The following is a 21,589-nucleotide window of genomic DNA, read 5'->3' as shown; positions in this document are numbered from 1 at the left end:
TTGTGCAAGGTCTTTTACTACGAGGAGCTTCAGCGTTTGTGTTTTCAGCATCTCTATGCTCTATCACTGCACCCATCATCATGGACTGATGCTGTGTAAGGTATGGTGTCTATTAATGGTCTTTTAAAAGCTTTTTGTTCATCCTCATTCTCATCCTTTTCTGTAGCATCTACTATACTATACTATGCTATACGTAACCAAATTTTGTCTCTCGGAGTGTGTTCACATTGGCATCTCCTAATCTGCTTGTCCTTGTTCTGTTTGTGTCAATTGGTAGTCATTGCCAAGCTTGTGAATTAGGGCTGCATGATGTGCTTTACAGACACAAGTATTGGGACACCTGTAGGGGTGGGCTATATGGCCTCAAGATGGTGATACAATATTTTTTCCTATTTTTGTGATAATTATATTATTGAAATACATTCCAATTCTCTAATAATTGTTAATATTAGGAGACCTGTCACGATAAGACTTTTTTGTAGACAATATATCGTCCCAGAAAATAAGGCGACTATAAGACTGTTAACTGCACTGACTTATTGACAATAGTATATCATAACAGAACAGTTATGAACTTTTAAACACTATAAAATGTTAGGTTAATTTTGTTTTGTTAGGTTAATATTGGGAAATACATACTTCACCTACTGCAGTCCACACTGAGGGTATGGAGTCGCAGTTAATACTGTTCACTGTTATATATGTGAAAAATCACAAAAATATCATAATTATTCAACGTTATTGGGGTAAAGTTGATAATGGAATTATCTTGACAGGACTATTATTAGGGATGCACTGATGTGAGATATTCTGGGCCGATGCCCGAAGTAAGTTATACATTTATTAACTTACATTAACTTACTAATGAATCCAAATAAAAGTTAGCTTCAGTGAATGGATTTTAAAGTAGCATGACCAATATAATATTGGCAACATCGGCCAAAACGATAAACAAAAATTAAAAACATTTATTGGTACCGATGTGCATCCCTACATATAATTATATATATATTATATTATATATATAATAATTAAGTCTTGTGAGCTCATATATACGTATAGACCAGTCCAAGGGCATTGTCATTTTGTACTTCACAGCTTTGGATCTAAGCTGTATTTGTATTTCCTCATAGAGAAAATGAACATTTAAACTATGAGGCCATTATGAAATTTAAATATAAATGTTGATACATGCCACATGAAAGCTAAGATGAGTAGCTGGAGTTTATACATTGTTATATAATAGTGTTGGAGTAACAGAGAATTCAAGTGATGTCAGGTAAATGTTAACTTGCCTGAAGCATATGCATAGCTGTGTTAGCAAGCAGTGTTTTGACTACTTAATTATTTGATAATTAAAAGAATCTATTTTGTTTGGATGCAAAAAAGAACGTTTTCACCTTTTCTTTTTAAAGTGCTATTTATTTATGTAGCTGTTTTAGAGATACATGATTGATTAATTGGTGACAGCACCCATTTTAATTTCTATACTACATTTGGCTACAGTGGATTGAAATTAAATTATTGAGTTGGATGTTTTTTGTTTGTACGTTGTTTTTTAGTGATTCATTCAATCAATCTGTGTATGATGACTGATGATCTGTTTTGTGACTCAGGTTGATGTCACTGTGCCCGACACACTTCACCGAGCTTTGCATGACCACTCCCAAAGCCCCCTCCCAGCCACCAACCACATCAGCCCTTTGATTTGCCCTGTTGTTTTAGACAAGCCTGAGATCTTTGTTTCAAAGAGGCCTGTGGTCATGTGTGTGTGTGTGTGTGTGTGTGTGCATGTGTGTGTGTGTAAGAAAGATTGTGTGTGATGGAAGGCGATTTTTAGTCCTCTTTAGGGATTGTGTGTGGGTGTGGGGTGTTTATCTGTGGGCTCTATCTCTATTTCAAGGGACTGCTGGTCTGTTAGCATCCACAATGCAGAGGTTTTGTCTGGGTGTGGTGGGTGGATTGTGTGTGTGTGTGTGCGCGTGTATGTGTGTGTGTCTGTGTGTGTATATGTGTGTGTGTGTTATGACTGATAGAGGCAGTGAATGACTGACTGAAAGTAAGCCTTGGCTGCTTTGGCTGCTGTTCTGACCAGTAGCATTGTGGTTACTGTGGTCTTAACCGCAGTTCTCTGGCTTTCGTTCCGATGACTCTTCAGGTTCTGATGTTTATGGCAATCAAAGACAGCAAGCTTGTTGCATTGTAGTGTGTTTAGTTTGTGTGTGTATGTGTATGTGTGTGTTTTCTTTTATGGGTAGTGGGCAAATTAAAAAGCCAACATACCTAAACCTTATGTCCAAATGCTTTTTACACACCTTCTAATGCATGTACAATCCGTGTAGAGAAGTACTTCTGGAAACATGCTTTATGTTAGGGGTGGGCTGCTCTATCCAGTACTTTGGGAATGGTTTAGAGTAGGGTGGGGCTCATCCAACAGTCTGATCTCACAGATACTCTTGTACTCATGCAATCAAATCCTCACAGCAATGTCTTATAATCTAGATAATCTAGTAGAAAGCATTCCCTGGGCTGTACAGACTGTTACTACAACAAAAGCAACACCTTTTATCACCTTCAAATTCAGAGAAAACGATAACTGACAGTCTTAAAAGTAAGAAAATTGGATTCAAGGATTCAAGGAGATTTTGTCATTCGCATCACGTGGTATATGAGGTGGAACGAAATTGTGATCTCATGATCCAGTTTACACCCAAGAGCTGTTGTTAAAATAGATATATAGATACAATAAGATAACAAAATAAAAGAATACAATACAAATAGAATATATAAGATAAATAAAGATAAATACCCCCCCAAAAAATAAAATAAATAGAGAGAGCAGACAGGTAGCAGCAATATGAAGTCCAGAGTGCAAGTTTGCTATAGCAGCATGATAATGAAATTAGAGCAGTAAAAGATAGTGTCTCCGTGCAGTTTAAAATTGGCTGTATTTATTGAATCATCTTGAGCTACCAATGAATTACATACCATGCATCACTAAATCTTTATTGAAGCTCTGAGAAATAGAGTGCAACACCTATGATTAGCAATGTAAAATCTGTGATTTACATTATTCCTTACTCTAAGTACTTGGTTTTAAATATTTGTGCGCTCTGTTGCTACAGGAAAGCTAACACTGCTGCTTCCAACACAACATCATAACCATGATAAACCAGTGAACATCAGAAACAAACTAACCTTAGTTATACTTTAGTTTGGCAGTTATAATGTCAATATAATTTTGAGGAGCCTAGCTGGTGGTATTATATGACCGTGTTAATGTTTAGTAGTATGTTTACTAAATATTCAAAATGATGTAACCTCAATGCACAAAAGTGTTAGCCTGTGTGTTATATATCTGATAATGGAAGTTGGAATTTTGTATAGTTTCTATTGGGAAATTTTAACTTGAATGGAATTCCTACTTTCCTCACATCAGCAGTTGTAAAAGCAGTAGTATTACAAATTTTCTTATCACTACTATCTATTATTGTCTCATTAAATCAGTCGTACACACAGTACTGTTCATTCAACCCCTGTCTGTGAACTACACTAGGATAACGTTAACAATAACTCGGGACTCTGACTTCCTTCGCAACCTTAACACCCGACATACGAAGAAAACTCTGAACATTTAGCTTTCTTTATTTTAGCATGTTTTTTTTTATATTATTTCTGTCATAAATACATTTAACAATAAAGGAATCCAAGAAATTTTGAAAATGTAGCTTGTTTCTAATTTTAATTAAATAATTTAATTTTACATGCTAGAGTACAGTATATCACAAGCGAATTCAATTGATCACAAGCAAATGTACATAGGGAGCTTTCACTTTATTGGTAGGTTTTGCCACTCTATCCTAGAATAGCTCAATGGCTCTTAAAGATAATAATAAATACGGCTCTAATAGCCAAACCACAGGATAAACAGCTCTGTGCTTGCGACATTAATAATTAATATGTATTTAAAAATGCAGAAGAGCCGTACTCTAAAGGATTTACATTTGCCAGCCAGTTAGAGTGTGTTGTGCACACTGCTCTTTTGTAGCAATGCTACGCTAGCCTCAGTGCCAGCTCAGCAGATTAGCATTTGAAATGGGTTTACAGATGGTCAGATTTTCATGAATTATCTGCTGATGTATTTATGTGCCATATGGCTTTGGCATGACTGTTAAATCCTTTTAGTGATTTAAAAATGTAATGAAATTGTCTTTTGAACAGATTTGTAGAGATAGCATACGCCGCCTTGCTGCTAACAGGAGGCTGGAGTGCTTCAGTGTACTGAGAAGGTGCTTGCTAACAACAAACACTGAAAGGTTTAGGCAAACACAGGGCATGGATCGAGCTGGGCTCCTCAGAATCTGTGCAGCAGACGTGTGTGTATGTATAAGCAGTAGATGGTAGCAGTTGGAAGCTAATGGAGGGTACTCATCACTGTAGGCTTGTTATTAGTGGAGCCTGTAAGGATCATGTGTTCATGAATAGCATGCTTTGTTAGCGTGGTTAGTAGTATCATGTTTACATGTCTGGATGACCTGTTTTTAGCTCTGAACATATACAGAGAGTCAGTATAGATGCTGTACAGTTTTCTATTGTGTAAAGCCCTTTATGGTCTTATGTAACATGATCGAGCGAGTAAGCAGGTCTGTGGGCCTCAGGTGATTTTGGCTGTGAGTGACGCGCCCGGTGTTAATATGGGGTTTGCACACACAGGCTGACGTGCCATTTAACACCACACTGCTAGAATCAACAGAGCTGTTTGACTACTGCCTTCGAGGAAAGCCGTGCCTCTAATTATGCCGTTGACTTTTTCTTCAGCATATAATTGGTTCTGCAAGCAACATGTCCAAGTTACTCATTGCTCGCCTGCTAGCCAAGCGTTGTAGGAGTGTCATTTTTCTCCATTTTTACACACTGTAGAGTCAGTTAGCTTCTTAGCAGTCCGGCTTATTACTTTTTTGTTTTGCTGTATTGTTGTTATCTAATTACTCATTTAATTAAATACTAAATAATTGGCCCTCAGTGTATTCAGAGGGTCCCTAATGTGTATAATCTTTCCTGTGAGCTGTTGTTATGAAGAGGTGGCAACATGTTATGTGCACACCCTTGCTCTTTTTTAAGCTACTGTAAATTTTAGCTCCCACATCAATGCGTCCCGACTAATAATGCTTTAAATACAGCTCTGGAAGTTTTTTTTTAGACCACTTCAGTTTCTAAAGCAGTTTCTCTGATTTTGATATTTATAGGTATATGTTGAAGTAAAATGAACATTGTTGTTTTATTCTATAAACTACAGACAATATGTCCCCTAAATTCCAAATAAAAAGATTGTCATTTAGAGCATTTATTTGCAGAAAATGAGAAATGGCTGAAATAACAGAAAGATGCAGAGCTTTAAAGTTTTAAGAGTTCAGAAATCAATACTTGGTGGAATAACCCTGATTTTTAATCACAATTTTTATACATATTGCCATGTTCTCCTCCACCTCCTCCTCCAGTCTTACACACTGCTTTTGGATAACTTTATGTCACTCCTGGTGCAAAAATTCAATCAGTTTAGCTTGGTTTGATGGCTCATCCAGCTTCCTCTTGATTTATATTCCAAAGGTTTTCAACTTGGTAAAATAAATGAAAATCCTAATTTATATTTTTTATTGTCTCTTATTTTTTTCCAGAGCTGTATATTGAACAGTACATTTTTCTTCTTTTATTTTGGGCACCTTTTATGAGTTTTGTATTGGGGTATTGTTTTTAGTATGTAGTGATTTTATGTCAAATTACACTCTCTTGTACTGTCACCTTCTTTCACCTCTAAAGGTCACTAATCAGTCTCTAATGTGGTTTGAGGCCTTCGGGCATGGGTGGAGCTTTGCTTTGTCATTTAGTATTAATATGCTGGCAGTTGAGTGGCAGGGGCTGCTGGGTGAGTGTGTGGTTGGTGCTCTAGGCAGAAACAGAGGTGAGGTGAGGTGAGGTTAGGCGAGGGATGAAAGGATGAGGATGGGTGAGAGAGTTTCGGGTTGTTGCTGGCTGCTCTGGGCTGCATACTCTTCTCATTATCCCTGCCTGACTGGCTCATAGCTCACATACCTCCCCAGTCCAAACTCACTCTCACTCTCTCTCTCTCAGCTGGTCGGAGCCTCAGCCTCACTGCTGCTACCCTGCTTTTCACACACACATCTTATTCTCATGTGTTCATGCTGTTTAGAAAACCTTTGTTCAATCTAGTGCTGCGTTGCTGTGATTTTTCACACCTTTAACTACAGAGGATTAGCATTTCTCTTAAAAGATCCTTAAGTTTCCTTAAAAAATAATAGAGCCTAGCAAATGTAACTTTCTGTTAGATGCTGAATGCTGGGTCCTAGATGTTGTACTGCAGTTCAATAAGTTACAGTGACTGCACACTAAAGTCTGATGGAGCGATAGACACACTAGTGTACCCGTGTATTTCACAGGTAGACTATGAATAACATTACAAGACAGGGCAAAGACTTAGCAGATTAAAGGCATGAATTTGCCTTTTTTTGTTGTTTTTTGCCTTTTTTTTTTTTTTGCATTTTGTCCTTTTTTTTTTTTTAGAAATTCTTTCAGATATCTGCAGGTATAATTCTACAGCCACTTACATGCCTTCCAGACAGATGAGATCTGCATGTAAATTCACCTCCTGCTCTGTCTTTCAGTTGTCTATTGTGGTGTTTGTACCCTTTCTAAACTCTTACATAATTTTTAAGCTTCTAGTTTTCACATATCAGTTTAGTAACTGAGTGGACTGAAGAACTTTTACTGCATCCCGTCATCAAAACAAACGGGCTTTGTCTCCCTACACTTCACATTAATTGGTTTGTAGAATGCTGTCAGTTTGCTGATTTGCTTTGCAGAGGGAGCGTAACAGATTGTCCTTGGATTCCTTTTTTTTATCAATTTTTATCAATAAATAAGAATTAATCTACAGTTACAGTGGTTACAGTAATCGCCAGCATAAGTGATTGATTGCATCTGTATGACTGTTGTGCTGAAAGCTCATTGTCTTTGGCAGGCATATCATGCACTGCTTCTTTTTTCCCTGTGAGTTGCTTTAAGCTTAAGGACTGCCTGTCTCAGCTACCTGTAATTGGTCTGAAAGTCTGAACTATCTATAAAAGTGTTTTTACAGCAGTAAATGAACTGAACCATGATGTAGTATATCAGAGATTTAGGGTGTTTTCACACCTGAAAGTCCAGACCAGAGTCCTTATTAAGGTTCATATCTTACATAACATAATTACATAATCCTCAGATTGCTGTTATTTCTGTTTTGAATTAAGGGTTAATCTACAATTACAGTAGATACAGCAATCACTAGCATAAGTGTTTGTATCCATATGTACCTGCAAGCCAAAGATAGTCTGCTGTTGTTACAACACCTACTTCTTTTTTCTTCTGGCTTGTTTTAAGCTCAGCCAACCTGTTTTAGCTTCTAAACCATGTAAAGAGTACTTTCACTCTGCAAACAAACCAGATCATGGTTTAGTAGATTAGAAGTTTTGAGATGTTGGTCATTTGGAATAGATCCTGGTTCTTAGCCCCTTTCACACTTGGTATTTAGGTTTGGACCAAAGTGATGATAAGTCAGCAAGGCCGGACCATTACTTGAGTTGGTATACTCAAACTAAAGCACTGTTACTCATAAAGGGTTTAGGCTACACTAGTGCTGAGTTACATGACCTCAGATCAAAATATATCATGATTCATTAAATGTATTATCTTGATTACAATTGATGAACAATTATTCTAATTAATGTTGGACCCTGCATTTATCTTGAGTTATTTAGTTAGCTCTTTATCTTGAGTTATTTAGTTAGCTCTGTGTTCGAGTTCTTCTCCATGTTGTTTCCATGTCATAGATTGGATTAGACAGTCACGTGTGTACACACGTGTAGTAGTATGTTTTTAAGGTGACAGAACATGAGTACACACAGTGGGAAATCCTAGTAATCCTAGTTTACACTTTTAATATACTTGCATACTTGCAAGTATATACTTGCACTGAGACACTTTATCTCCACTGCTCTAATTCACATTATCATGCTGCTATAGCACACTTGCACTCTGGACTTCATGTTGCTGAACCTTCTACTCTCTATTTATTTTTTTTATTCTTGGGATATTTATCTATCTATTTTGTATATTCTATTTCTTTTATTGTATTCTTTTTTTTATCTATATATCTATTAATAACAGCTCTTTGGGTGTAAAACTGGATCGTGAGATCACAATTTCGTTCCACCTCATGTACCACATGTGATGCGAATGACAATAAAATCTCCTTGAATCCTTGAATCCTTGAATCCTTAATAAAAGGAGTTCTTCAATAGTTTGTGAGTTTAAATGTTTAGTTTTGCCTTACCCGTGTAGTATCGAAGGTCTGGGTCAAAGGTCAGATAATATTTTGGTCCGATACCAGAACTATGGGATACTCTATATATATATATATATATATATATATATATATATATATATATATATATATATATATATATATATATATATATACAGTTGTGGTCAAAAGTTTACATACACTTGTAAAAAAACATAATGTTATGGCTGTCTTGAGTTTTCAATAAGTTCTACAACTCTTATTTTTCTGTGATAGAGTGATCGGAACACATACATGTTTGTCACAAAAAACAGTCATAAAATTTGGTTCTTTCATAAATTTATTATGGGTCTGCTGAAAATGTCACCAATTCTGCTGGGTCAAAAATATACATACAGCAACATTAGTATTTGGTTACATGTCCCTTGGCCATTTTCACGGCAACTAGGCGCTTTTGGTAGCCTTCCACAAGCTCCTGGCAAGCTTCAGGTCGAATGTTTGACCACTCTTCTTGACAGAATTGGTGCAGTTCAGCTAAATGTGATGGTTTTCTTGCATGAACCCGTTTCTTTAGCACTGTCCACATGTTCTCAATGGGGTTTAAGTCAGGACTTTGGGAAGGCCATTCTAAAACCTTAATTCTAGCCTGGTTTAGCCATTCCTTTACCACTTTTGATGTGTTTTGGGTCATTGTCTTGTTGGAACACCCAACTGCGCCCAAGACCCAACCTTCGGGCTGATGGTTTTAAGTTTTCCTGCAGAATTTGGAGGTAATCCTCCTTCTTCATTATCCCATTTACTTTCTGCAAAGAACCAGTTCCACTGGCAGCAAAACATCCCCAGAGCATAATACTACCACCACCATGCTTGACAGTAGGCATGGTGTTCCTGGGATTAAAGGCCTCACCTTTTCTCCTCCAAACATATTGCTGGGTGTTGTGGCCAAACAGCTCAATTTTTGTTTCGTCTGACCAGAGAACTTTCCTCCAGAAGGTTTTATCTTTGTCCATGTGATCAGCAGCAAACTTCAGCCGAGTCTTAAGGTGCCTTTTCTGGAGCAAGGGCTTCTTTCTTGCACGGCAGCCTCTCAGTCCATGGCGATGTAAAACACGCTTGACTGTGGAGACTGACACCTGTGTTCCATCAGCTTCCTAATCCTTGCAGACCTGCTTCTTGGTGATTCTTGGTTGACTCTTGACCATCCTGACCAATCTCCTCTCGGCAGCATGTGATAGCTTGCGTTTTCTTCCTGATCGTGGCAGTGACACAACTGTTCCATGCACTTTATACTTGCGTATAATTGTCTGCACAGTTGCTCTTGGGACCTGTAGCTGCTTTGAAATGGCTCCAAGTGACTTCCCTGACTTGTTCAAGTCAATAATTCGCTTTTTCAGATCCACACTGAGTTCCTTTGACTTTCCCATTGTAGCTTTTGTAGCTGAGTCTAATCACTGGGTCAAATGAGCCCTATTTAAATGGGCTCATGAGAAGTCAACAGCTGTAGTCAATCAGAATCACTTACAAGAAGTGAAGAGGCCATGACATGAAGCTAATTTGATTGACACAACTCGCTACATCACCAAAATTGACAAATTTTGTTGCTGTATGTATATTTTTGACCCAGCAGATTTGGTGACATTTTCAGCAGACCCATAATAAATTTATGAAAGAACCAAATTTTATGACTGTTTTTTGTGACAAACATGTATGTGTTCCGATCACTCTATCACAGAAAAATAAGAGTTGTAGAACTTATTGAAAACTCAAGACAGCCATAACATTATGTTTTTTTACAAGTGTATGTAAACTTTTGACCACAACTGTATATATATATATATATATATATATATATGATATACCCATTTAATAATATGCATTTTTCGTTTTATTTGTGTTGAAACTCAGTACTTGCCGTGTCCTCTTTGGGATGTAGTATACACTCCTCGTGTGCCACCCTGAGGTACCAAGAATCCCACCCAATTGTGCACACTCATCCCTCCCTGTGTACCTTTACTTTTACTCACCATACTCACCCTTTAGTCAGCAGTTCTGCACGCCCGTTCACACTGTGTTGAGTCACACTGATTAACTGTGTTTGAGCAGCAGATTGAAAGGAGAGCTGAAAGCAAACAAGCAGCTCTTTAGAGAAACTGATCCTCTGTCAGTCAGATCTTGGTGGGCAGTGCAGCTCAGTTAGTTAGGTAGATTTAAGAAGGCTTACACTGCCCTCTTGTGACTGGATTGCCAAACTGTAGCTGTTTCTGGGCACGAGGAGCCGGAAGTGATGCCTCCTTGTGGCAGTTAGGGGTATTTCATGAGTATGAGCCCAAATTTGTCTAGAACAGGGGATTCCAGAGCCACCAATAACCAAACTAAAACTAAGTACCAGCAGCACACTGTTTCACAGAAATACATATACCACACACATGCCTATGCAAGATAGAGACACATCCACACATGCTCATATCTTTTTCTAACTGTTCTTCACCTGTGTTGTCGAGTTTTTCTGGGTTTGAGTTGTTTGGTTATTGTTTCTGGTTAATACAGTGTTTTTTCTAAGATATCTCAGAAGAATTTATTTACTAATTTATTAATTAATTGCAATATAGAAGCTGTGGTGAACTGTTGGTAAATGGCTGATTGTTATAGGTTATTATATTGTGTGGTGTTCCACAGGGTTTTACTTAGGACCAATGAAAGTGATGTTAATAATTGTAAAACTGTAGTTCTGAGAGTAAAGGCCTGAAGTGTTGTTCTAACAGCTAAAATATTAAACACAAACAAATGTATTGTTAATAAAATTACAGGTGGAAACCTTATTGGTTTCAGTCCTGAATATTTATGCATGGGATTCTTTAAGTACTGCTGGTGGTAACCTTACTACAGTTTGAGAACCACGGCTCTAAGCTCTAAGCAGTCCTGTGTTTTGTAAACCTATGTTCTGTTAGAAGTTGTATACAGTTTGCAGTTTAAAAAAATTTTTTTCTAATAATTTTTGTGATATTTTTTCCAAGAAAATTGTTATACAAGGTAAATGCTATTTTGAGTAATTTTTTGATATAAGTGATATAAGTTTTTTTCGTACAAAGACCAGTACATATTGTGTATATTTTTAATGACCATTTATTAGCCCATAAGAAGAGATTTATAATGCATTTTAGGTAAATTAAGTGTATGCATATAAAATGCAAACATAAACAGTGATACAAAAAATACCCTTTAAGCTTCACAGCAAATAATAAACAAAACAAATACTGTTATGACAATATGGACTTTGTGAATCATTTAAAATATCAACATTATACATTATGATATGACCTATACCCCTAGTCACGTTCATATATTGTGTGATGAATAGATATTGTTATTATTAACAGTGTGGGCCTGTGAACTTGTTATAAACGTATATGGAGGAAAGGAAATCATAGTAATAGTTGTTTGGAATGTTTGTGCATTGTTATGAATGTTCAGATATGGGTTCAGTTCTATCAGATGGTGTGTTTTTGAACAGAGATGGTTGTGAGGTGAGGAGCAGCAGTGTATTTTCCATCTCGCTGTGCAGTTCTGAAAGCAGCTTGTATAGGAAGTGCCAAGCCCTTGCATCATTTCCTCTACCTCAGTCTTTTGCACAGCTTTAGCCGTTCTGCTCTTCTTCTCCTCCGCCTCTTTTCCTCCCTTCTTCATCTTTCTGCACTCTGACACACTGCTACCCCCGCGGTCCTGCGTGCATCCACACTCACAGTAAACAGAACTTCTTGGGCACAAACAGCTCTGTTTTGGCTTTGCGCGGTGAGCCGGGTCTCGGCCGGTCTGTGGAGCAGCTGAGAAGAAGGAGCAGCTGTTGCTGAGAGTGAGAGGAGAGGAGAAGAGTGTTATCACTGGCCAACCTGCCAGCCCGCATTCTTGGAGGTGGGGAGTCGGAGAGGTCAGTTGGAGCAGTGGTGCTAGTCAGGGACTATATTTAGGCCGACGTGAACCCCCGGCTTGTCCCACGACAGCTGTCCCCCCTTCGTCAGCAGTAGTGGAGGCTGGCCGGCCTGCCTGCCTGCCTATGGGCTGTGAGGGTGACTGACGTGAGCTCTCTGACTCTCTGCTTGCTCTCTCTCTCTCTCTCTCTCTCTTTCGGTCACTTGCACATACTCTGTGGCCACTTTGGGCCCACCTCTTGCTCAGTCCTGACCTTCTTGACGCTAGCTAACAAAGCCACGCTAGCACCATTGAGGAGCCAGCTTAGATCATCTGAGGTAAGAGGAACCGAGGAACCACAGCCTGGGCTGTAGTTTGGGTATTTGGGTCGTTTGTATATTTCAAGGCCCAGATGTAGACAGAGCTGCTGGGCGAGACTATGGGTTCAGAGTGCTGGCTCAGGCTAAAGGGCCTGCCCAGCTCTGCTGCACTATTTTTAGGGCTGAAAGTAATGGGCTACTGCTTAAAGATACCAGGCTAGCTAGTACTGCCACTTTCTTAGCTACAGTAGTTTACAAATCTAACGCTAGTCTATTTTAGCTTTAGTGTGTTTGTGGTGTGAAGCACATTTAGTCTAAACTTGTGAACTGGCATCTGTTGGAGCTTTGTGGCTCAACGCTTTGTAAGAAAAGCCTGAATGAAAGCTTTGTCCCAGTTTTTTCTCCTGGGAAGTCAATAGCAGTTCTGTGTAGTTTAACTGTCCATTAAGTGCTTAAACTGGTGTTGTATTACAACACTGTACTGAACACAGATTGGTTTCAGGGTGTTGTGTGATCCGTTGTTGTAATAGTGTGATTATTTTTGTTTTGTTTATTTTTTTCTTTGGCTTTCCAGAGCTTTCCAGTAAGGTGTTGTCATTCTTTCCTGTATGCTGCTTCCTGAACTTGTGTTTCTGGTGATGGGAAGACAAATCTGTCATTCCTTTTCTCTCTGTGCTTCATAGCAGTTGTGGTAGAGAGTTCTGAGGCTTCAGGAAATGGTGGTGGTTGTTGAAGTTGTTTGAAAAAAGGGTTTACTTAATAAATTCCTAAAAAGCTTATTCATAAAAAGTTTATCTAAGTTTTTCTTGCCCATAAACAGATGATATTGTCGCTGCAGCTGATATGGCCGATATGGCCAATATTTTAAACTGATATTTGCTGATGTATTCATTGGACCAAGCAATGCTGTCCGCACTGCTACAATTAGCCAACCCTGGCAGTGCTACTTTAAAATGTATTGATTTAGGATTTTTATTTATTTTTATTAGTTTTATATGTGCAATATCTGATATCCGCATGAACCCAGAATTCCCACATCAGTGCATCCCTTGGGTAATATTTTGGTGAAAATAAAACCAATCTTAACATTTTAAATGTTGACTTAGGTCCTGTTTTTTAAACAATGTAGCTTGTATTTAATGTTGCAGTGGTCCATCTATTTGCACAAGGAAAGAATATTGGCAGAAAAAAATAAGTCGTCAATAAGTCGTGTTTGCATCCACTTAAACTAAAAACCCCAACAAGCTTTATTAGGTTACAGTAAAATAGAGAGATTTAAACATGTTTGCTTTTAGCAAAACCATCTTCACAGCCATTGGCAGTATTTTTGTGACTTGTTGTTTGCAGTTCAGAGATTTCTTGGTAGCACAACCACCCAATGACTGCTAAAATGTGCTACCCTGACAATTTCCACCTCACATCTGGGAGCACAAATACACTAGACAGTTCTGGTGCAGTGCAGAACCATTTTTCAGACGAGCTTTTGATTTTGGACTTACTCTCTCTTGGTTGGTAGATGGCACACTTTCCCCACATCACTCCAAAGGGTGATGTCGATCAGCACAAGGCATCTGTGAGCTGATGTATCAGAACTGAGTTGCTGCGCTTTCCTCCAAACGCGCCATGATGCTACCTGGCAATGCTACATCAGCAGCAGCTTGGAAAGAGGAGGTGATTGGCTTCACGTGTATCAGAGAAGGCATGTGCTAGTCTTTACCCTCCTTGTGTTGTGGCATCACCAGTGATGGGGGGGATATATAGTTGTGTAGCAGCTGAATGGGTGGGACAATTGGTGTAGCTAAATTGAGAGAAAAGGGAAAAAAGAATAGGGGAAAAGGTTTAGAACCAGAGATCTAGTAGTCCAGTGGCAGCCTGTGCTCTTAGTATCCCTGTACAATGTTCTCAGATAAGCACGGCACTCCATGGATGCTTTATTTAGCTTGTGAGTGTGTGTTTTTCTTGATTTAGCTGCTGAGCCAGAAGGAGATGCCCTGTTGGTGTTAGACTGGTATTATGTGTGTGTGTGTGTGTGTGTGTGTGTGTGTGTAGAGGTGAGAGAAGGCTGTTTTTTCCTGATTGCTGTACTTGTAGCAGCTGGACAGAACCTGGTTCCTGGTCTAACAAGTGTGTGTGTGCATTGTTGTAATGATTTAATGATATACTGATGAGGTTAACGTTTTCTGAAAGTTTAATGTTCACCTCTGAGGCTTAAACACTTTATGACATTTTGAGTAGTTTCAAGATTTGCATGCTTAATTTGTAGAAATATCATGACACAATCTGTAGTATTGACACAGCTGAGTGGCAGAATGGTCCTGTTTTTTTTTTTAGGTACCCTGATTAGTTACTGTAGCCTCACACTTGGCCCAGAGTCTCAGACCTTGCAGCTCTCACATCTGTCGCATGTTTAGGGCTGTCACAAATACTGTTGTGAGTATTGTATTTGTAAGTTTATGTTTACGTTGGGGTATATCCACTATAAGGCCTGTAAAATATTTACAATATTAAAATATTATAAAGTATATGGAAATATTCTCAATAATTTTTAATGAGCTCAATGTCGCCTATTGTGTTGAGGGCTCATTAACATGACTTAATATTTAAAAAGAAAATGTACATTGATCTTAAAAAGGATTTAATTGGTTGCTTTATTCATATTATTTTAGTGTTACAACATGTGATGTAAAAAAATGGACAATATAATTTGTTTATTGCAATTTTTATATCTATATATGCTGCTGCTCTTTTTTAGAGTATTGGCCAATGTAGTGTTAGGAATCTTGCCCAAGGACTCTTATTGATGTAGTCACTCATAGTCACCCTGACCAGGAATTAATTAAATTCTTAGATATTATTGTTGCGGTCATGTCAAAATGCTTGAATCTCCATTTTCAATGCTTTTCACTTTTTGGCATAGTTTGAATCTGGCAGCTGTTATGCTTTTACATTGTGTCCATTTTTTGTAATGAATGGACTATTAGAAATGCTCCAAAATTACTTTAAATTGACCTCCAATAAAAGTTTTTTCCTTCTGTGACAAGGTGACATTTTGGAGATACAAGGATCTTGCGTGAGCGTGACAATACATTGAAATACCATCATACCAGAGTGTATTGATTTAGTTTAAATTTGTCTGGGATTGTAAGCATCTATATTGAAATAACATAAGACACCTGTGACACCAAGCAAACCTCACTTTACCCCACAGACCCACAATCTCTTCCTTTCTCCAGAGACTTTTGTTACCTGAAGCTTCTGGTCCGGCGCTAGCGTCTCCACCACCTCTCCAACAGACACCACCTTGGCATCCTGTGCTATCTTGGCCCAAAGAGACTCATCTGAGTTGCTCATCAACTCACACTACCCCTCTTCATCTATCTCCACTCCTCATCCTCCTCCTCCTCCTTACCCTGCCCCCACCCAACCCAGCCCAGCCCATGACCACAGTGCCTCTACCATGGCGTTCTCATCACGCTTTTCCTTCTGGGAGCAAAAGGAAAGTGACGTTCCATTCTTCATTCTCCATTCACTGCACTTTGTGACCTCAGCTTTAGTTTTTGTGCATAGAGTGTCTTACAGTTCTTTTATTCTAGGCTTCAAAAAACAGCACGTTAACCAGTACAGTATATTAAATACATTGTCCAGTCTGCTTGTGTGTTTCAGGGCAGATGGAAAACTTGATTCACTGTGTGAAACAGTTCACCATGCTGGACTGTATTCTAGGGAATACAGTGCCAGAGCTCTTTGAGTTTCATTTTGAAAGTCTTCCACTTGGTTGAGGACCACAGAAGTAAACTGATGCCGATGCTTTAAATACAACTTGAGAATTGATAAAAATAAAGCAGGGCCAATTTGGAATTACAGTATGAAGCAGTATGCTTTGTTATTAGAATAAGTGAAAACAAAGAATAATTTATACTGGGTAATGTTGTTTTTTTATTATAGTCATATTACAGTGTTTCCTGTAACCGAAAAAGAGCAGGTTTAAGTTAATTGTTATGCTCTGCTTACATAAATTAAATTAAATAATACATTGAGCATCACGTACCATGTTTGGTATAGTTTACTCAGTTTACTTAGTTTGGCAGTTTTACAGTTGAAAGATATAAGCTGTTAGAGAACACCGTGTGAGTGGAGATGAGCATGCCTGAAGCCCAGGAGACCTGCTGAAGCAGTTAGTGTTATGATGTCAGTGAAATGACAAGCAAGAATGAATTAGAGTCATTGGTAGCGTTTTTTTTTTTTTGTTTTAATGAAAAGTCTGCCTGGCTTTCTTTGTGTACATTTCACTCACGCATGGTTTAAGTAGCACTGCAGAGGTAAATTTATGATTAGTGTAGCACTGCTGAGGTATTATAATAGCACCTCTAAGGTACATTTACTACAATTGCACTGCTGAGGTAAAGATGTGACTACAGTAGCACTGCTGAGCTAAATATATTTGTATTTCCTATATTTAATATATTTTATTTTGTTTGCGGTGTTGGTTTTGGCCAAACAATTATTTCAGTGTATCATTCATCAAAATTATAGTTGTTAAAAAGGTAAAAATTGTTGCATGTGTGTGTGGTGTGTATATTCGTGTGTGGGATTCTACAGAACTACACCCTAAAAACTACAACCTAATAAATTTCTCCCACAAACCTCTTCAGGTGAAAGAAGAGACCAAGCCAGCCCCCAAGAGTTCGAAAGAGAGCGTAAGTGCTTTGAGAAACCGTGTAAAACAGTAGCACACTTTACTAACACAGGAAACACAGTACACTGGCTGCTGAGGGTTTAGAGGAAGGGTTATTGTTTGATTCAGACGTGTCACCCACATGTCTTTTACTCAGTTTTATGTACTTTATGTTCAGAAACTGTATCAATAGAGAACTGGGTAATGAGGATAATCAGGCCAGGAATAGTATTAAAATAGCTTTCATCCACTGCAGTGGTGGCAGTAATGGTGTTGCTTCTCACAGCACAGTTGTGTGAGGTATAATTTACATTTAAATGACAATTGTCTATTGAAATAGTGCTTTGTAGTTCTGTTTGTCTACATGCAGCTGTTAGAGACAGTTCACAGTCAGAGGTGTTGCGAAAGTTCCTTATTAGCATGAATGTTTTAAGGGTGTGTTTATACTTGTCAAATATGGTTTGATTAAAACGATTCCTGGTGGGTTTGCTCTATTCTTGTGTTTTTTTGCTTTGTTGCCTTTTGTAACTTTGGTGCAAACCAAACAGGCGGATTAAGAATGTCTAAGTAGTGTATAAACTAGTTCTGGTGTAGTTTCATCATGTAAGAATCACTGTTCATATTAGGGTTGGGCAAATAAACTCATATCTTGATATCTTTCAGAGAATTGACATATATGCTATGATGTAACCTTAACAAAGTATAATGTTAAATTGTTAGTATTTATTTAAAACACTATCATTAAATCTTTGAGTATCAGTATTTATTTATATCTCCAGTAAAACATTAAATACATTGCAATTAGATGGTAGATGATATTGCATTATGGTCCTTTTTTATGTCTTGTATAAAATGGTTTCCAATATATCTAAATGGGGAATCAAAAGTCGCAGCGCTATTTTATTTAAGAAACCAAAAATGGCAGCTTTTAAGATGCGACCGTGTTCCAAACATAGCCTAAAAGATAGACCCCCTCGTCCATTACATGCTGGGTTGTTCAGATATGTCGTTTTCCCTTTTGTTTAGTTTCCCTAATAGTTAAAAAAGGGTGTCCTGCGCATTTGACTCACTATTTATTATTTACAATATATTGCCCAACCTTAGTGCAGGCCTGCACACATTTCTGCACTTTTATTCTGTCTGATTCTTTATTTAATCTAGGCTGTGTCTCTCAAACAGCACCACGTACCAGCAATACACCATAAAACGCATTACCACCTACAGTGGTCAGTGCAGTGGGTGGTAATGATGGTGACCAGTTGCGCCTGACTACAACTACAAGTATAAACACACCCCTACCGGTTAGATGTAGTTTTAACTAAAGATTAGGTGATGTTTCTCCTATGCATAAAAAACAAAGGTACTGGTTTCCCTTGGCTAGTTTTGAAATGTTGTCACCTGTTGTCACTGGTAGTTTCACAGGGATTTCCCCCTACATAACTCCAATGTCTTAAACTAAGTTACTTAAGCTACTGCAATGGTTTTATTACATTTTGTTTCTTATTCTATTCATAAGTATTAATTCTTTTGTACCATTTGCTTTGTCAATACTGAACTAGGGGCCCTAGTAGCCTGCAAATAAAATGTGTGAAACGTGTGTAATGTGGCTTTATTACAAAGCTTTGTTTTTGTTATTGCAGTCAAGTATTGAAGTGTATTTGAACACTCTATTTAGCGCTGTCATGGTTAAGTACACTGAGCTCTAGACCTTAGCTGTGGATAGTGAGGTACGTGCAGAGACATGATGGGATGAAGTCTGTGGAAAGGGAATGTTCTAGCATTAAGGAGGGAAACAAAATATCAGTTACCTGAGAGGATTCTATAGTTACATGAGGTTGAAAAGCATAGATATTTCATTCAGTGCAACCTTCTGTAACAACCTAATGTCTTCAGGGGCTTCTGCACAGAAGATACCTGTGTGAAAGGCTTCTGTATCCATGTTGATAATTTGTGCAGCCTAAATCAACCTAGAACATGGGCAAAAATGTGATTTTTAAAAAATATTTTAGCCTTAGAAAGACCGCCATGTCTCCTGACCTACTGAACTGACCAAGTAATGTATCTGTTCTGCTCCCCCTTGCCTGCTGGTAAAGCAGTCAGACAGCGATGGCAGTCTCAGCAGCCGTTCGCAGTCAGTGCCCAGTCTGGAGCCTGGGAAAGCTCTGCTTCGTACTAAGAGCCCCCAGCCTGCTCAAGACCATATGCAGTCCCAGCCACAGCTCCGAGAGCGCCTCAAGAGCCCCTCACCCAACAGAAATAGGTTTTCTATGGTCCATAGCCCAGATCCCCCCAAGGTGCTGGAGCGGTTCAGAAGCCCTGAACCTCCAAAGACTTCACAGAGTGCAGAGCATATAATAAATGGCGACACCAAGACCAATGGGTCCCTAAACGGCAACATCAAAACTACAGTCAGTTCAAGTCAACCAGAGCTTGTAGATGATCCACATGGTATAACCCGCAAGAAAGTGGTGAAAGTGGTGCGGAGGGTGGTCAGACGGGTACTTCCCACAGAAGAAGATGCTGCAACCACAGCTGCACTTGCACCTACACCTTCGCCTGCACAAGTTCTTCAGGCTCCTTGCCAGCCACCAAAACCTTCTGAGCCTCCCAAACCTGAGCAAACATCTGTGCCCAAGACTGTGAAGATGCCTGTCTTTTCTTTCAAGCACGACTCAATAAAGAAAGAGGAGAAAGATGACATCTCTGTGGGTTTAGCAAGCCTGATGAGTCGAGGCAGGTCTAGGGAGCCACGGCCTCGTCCCCGCAAAGAAGATCCTCCAGAAAATCAAGAGGATAAGGAGGAGAAAACTGTTAAAAAAGAGAGTGCTGCAACAGAAGCAACAAATCTGAAGAAACCTGAAGCCAGCCAGACTATGCCTTCAAGACAAGAAGAAAAGGTTACTGTATCTCCTTCGGCATCCACTCCAGCTGACCGTGTTCGAGTCAAGTCTCCTGTTTCTCCACCAGCAGGCTTCATTCCGTCTTCCAGGAATACTCTTCAGTCGCCACCTCCTGGATTCATACCTCCATCCAAACCTTCTGCTCCAGCAGCTCCTTCAGGATTTGTCCCACCCTCTAAACCTGCAGGATTTGTTCCAGCCCCAAAGCCACCTGCTCTGTCTCCTCCACCAGGCTTCATACCTGCACCAAAGACCACCCCCTTGGCTCCTCCTGTTGGATTTATTCCCAAATCTGGTGAAGCCCTTAAATCCCCAAGGGCATCTGCACCTTCTCAACCCATTCCAGATCCCAAATCTGTTTCTTCTCCCCCAAAAACTACTAGTACTTCTGTTGCACCCAAACTACCTTTAGCTCTGGTCCCTGCCCCTGCCACTGCCCCTGCCCCTGCTAAGGCACTTGCCACGGCCACTGCCACTTCCCCTACCCCTACCAAGGCCCCTGCCCTTGCCAAGGCCCCTGCCAAACCGACCACCCTTTCCTGTTCGGCACCTAAGCCTGACCCCTTTGCCCCTCCTCCAGGGTTTATACCCACCCCCAAACAGCAGACTACGAAGAACCAAGAGGTACTGGTTACATATTATCTGCATGGATCACTTTCCCCTCACAGGAACTTTTTGTGAATTGGAACCGACAGATCCAGCATGAGCTTGAGCAAAGTCTACGAGTGTTTAGCTAATCTCTGCTAATGTGTGCTTTGTTCGTTCAGTTTCTAACATCACTTACCTCACAGTGTGTTTGTATAGCAGCTGTCGTGCGATCTCTCAGGGATGAAAAATAGCAAAGAGCAAAGAGAAGCAAGATGGATGAGAACCTCTTTTAGTTTATACTAGGATTTGGGATTTTTGACTTGCGACTGCATTGCTCAGATGCTTATTTTGGGTAAAATTGTGAATTCAACAGGGCAGTTATTGATCTTTTATAAGTTATTATTATCTTTTATCTTTTATTAGTTATTGATCCAAGTTAGTGGTTGCTAGCAGTGTTAAAGCAGAACTTACATGCACCTTGCTCTATAGCCTGTACATACTTTACATTGTAGCCTTCTCTGCAGCCTAGTGAGCACCTCCCCAAAAGAATTAACTATGGGTTTCAGCAACTGTGATTGGCCCAATGAGAATTATATTTCTGCCTTTGGATTTCCACATCTGTTGGTATAAAGACTGCGCAGGCAAACTTTTCTTAACGAGAGAATGGTTTGAAGTGTTTTGCAGTGGAATATTTGCATGCTGTAATAACTTGAAGTAAATAGGGCTGTTGAAATTTGTTCACTGGTTTGATCACACATTAATTTTTTTGGAGCATGTATATAAAAAACACCCAAAACTGACTTTGTGCACCTTTTGTGTATTTTTGGTGTTCCTTTTTTTGTGT

The 21,589-nt window shown here is 39.1% G+C and overlaps 1 protein-coding gene across 6 annotated transcripts in view; it reads left to right on the top strand.

Annotated features, from left to right (window-relative positions):
* myo18ab (myosin XVIIIA b) overlaps window positions 1–21,589 on the top strand; it is a 154,100-nt gene that overhangs the window by 44,533 nt on the left and 87,978 nt on the right. For 2 of the 6 annotated variants that reach the window (XM_049467267.1, XM_049467268.1), the window contains exon 1: window positions 18,845–20,781. The exons of 2 other annotated variants lie outside the window; for them this stretch is intronic. In XM_049467267.1, coding sequence (XP_049323224.1) covers window positions 19,459–20,781 — 1,323 coding nt within the window. In that variant the 5' untranslated portion in view covers window positions 18,845–19,458. Of the gene's footprint in view, window positions 1–17,143; window positions 17,280–18,844; window positions 20,782–21,589 lie in introns of those variants that run through there. 2 more of the 6 variants (XM_049467269.1, XM_049467265.1) reach the window with 2 other exon arrangements.

This window comes from Astyanax mexicanus, chromosome 18 (genome assembly GCF_023375975.1).
Source record: "Astyanax mexicanus isolate ESR-SI-001 chromosome 18, AstMex3_surface, whole genome shotgun sequence".
Taxonomy (NCBI): domain Eukaryota; kingdom Metazoa; phylum Chordata; class Actinopteri; order Characiformes; family Acestrorhamphidae; genus Astyanax; species Astyanax mexicanus.
Note: the sequence above shows the minus strand (reverse complement) of the source record. Positions and strands in the feature narration are given on the sequence as shown.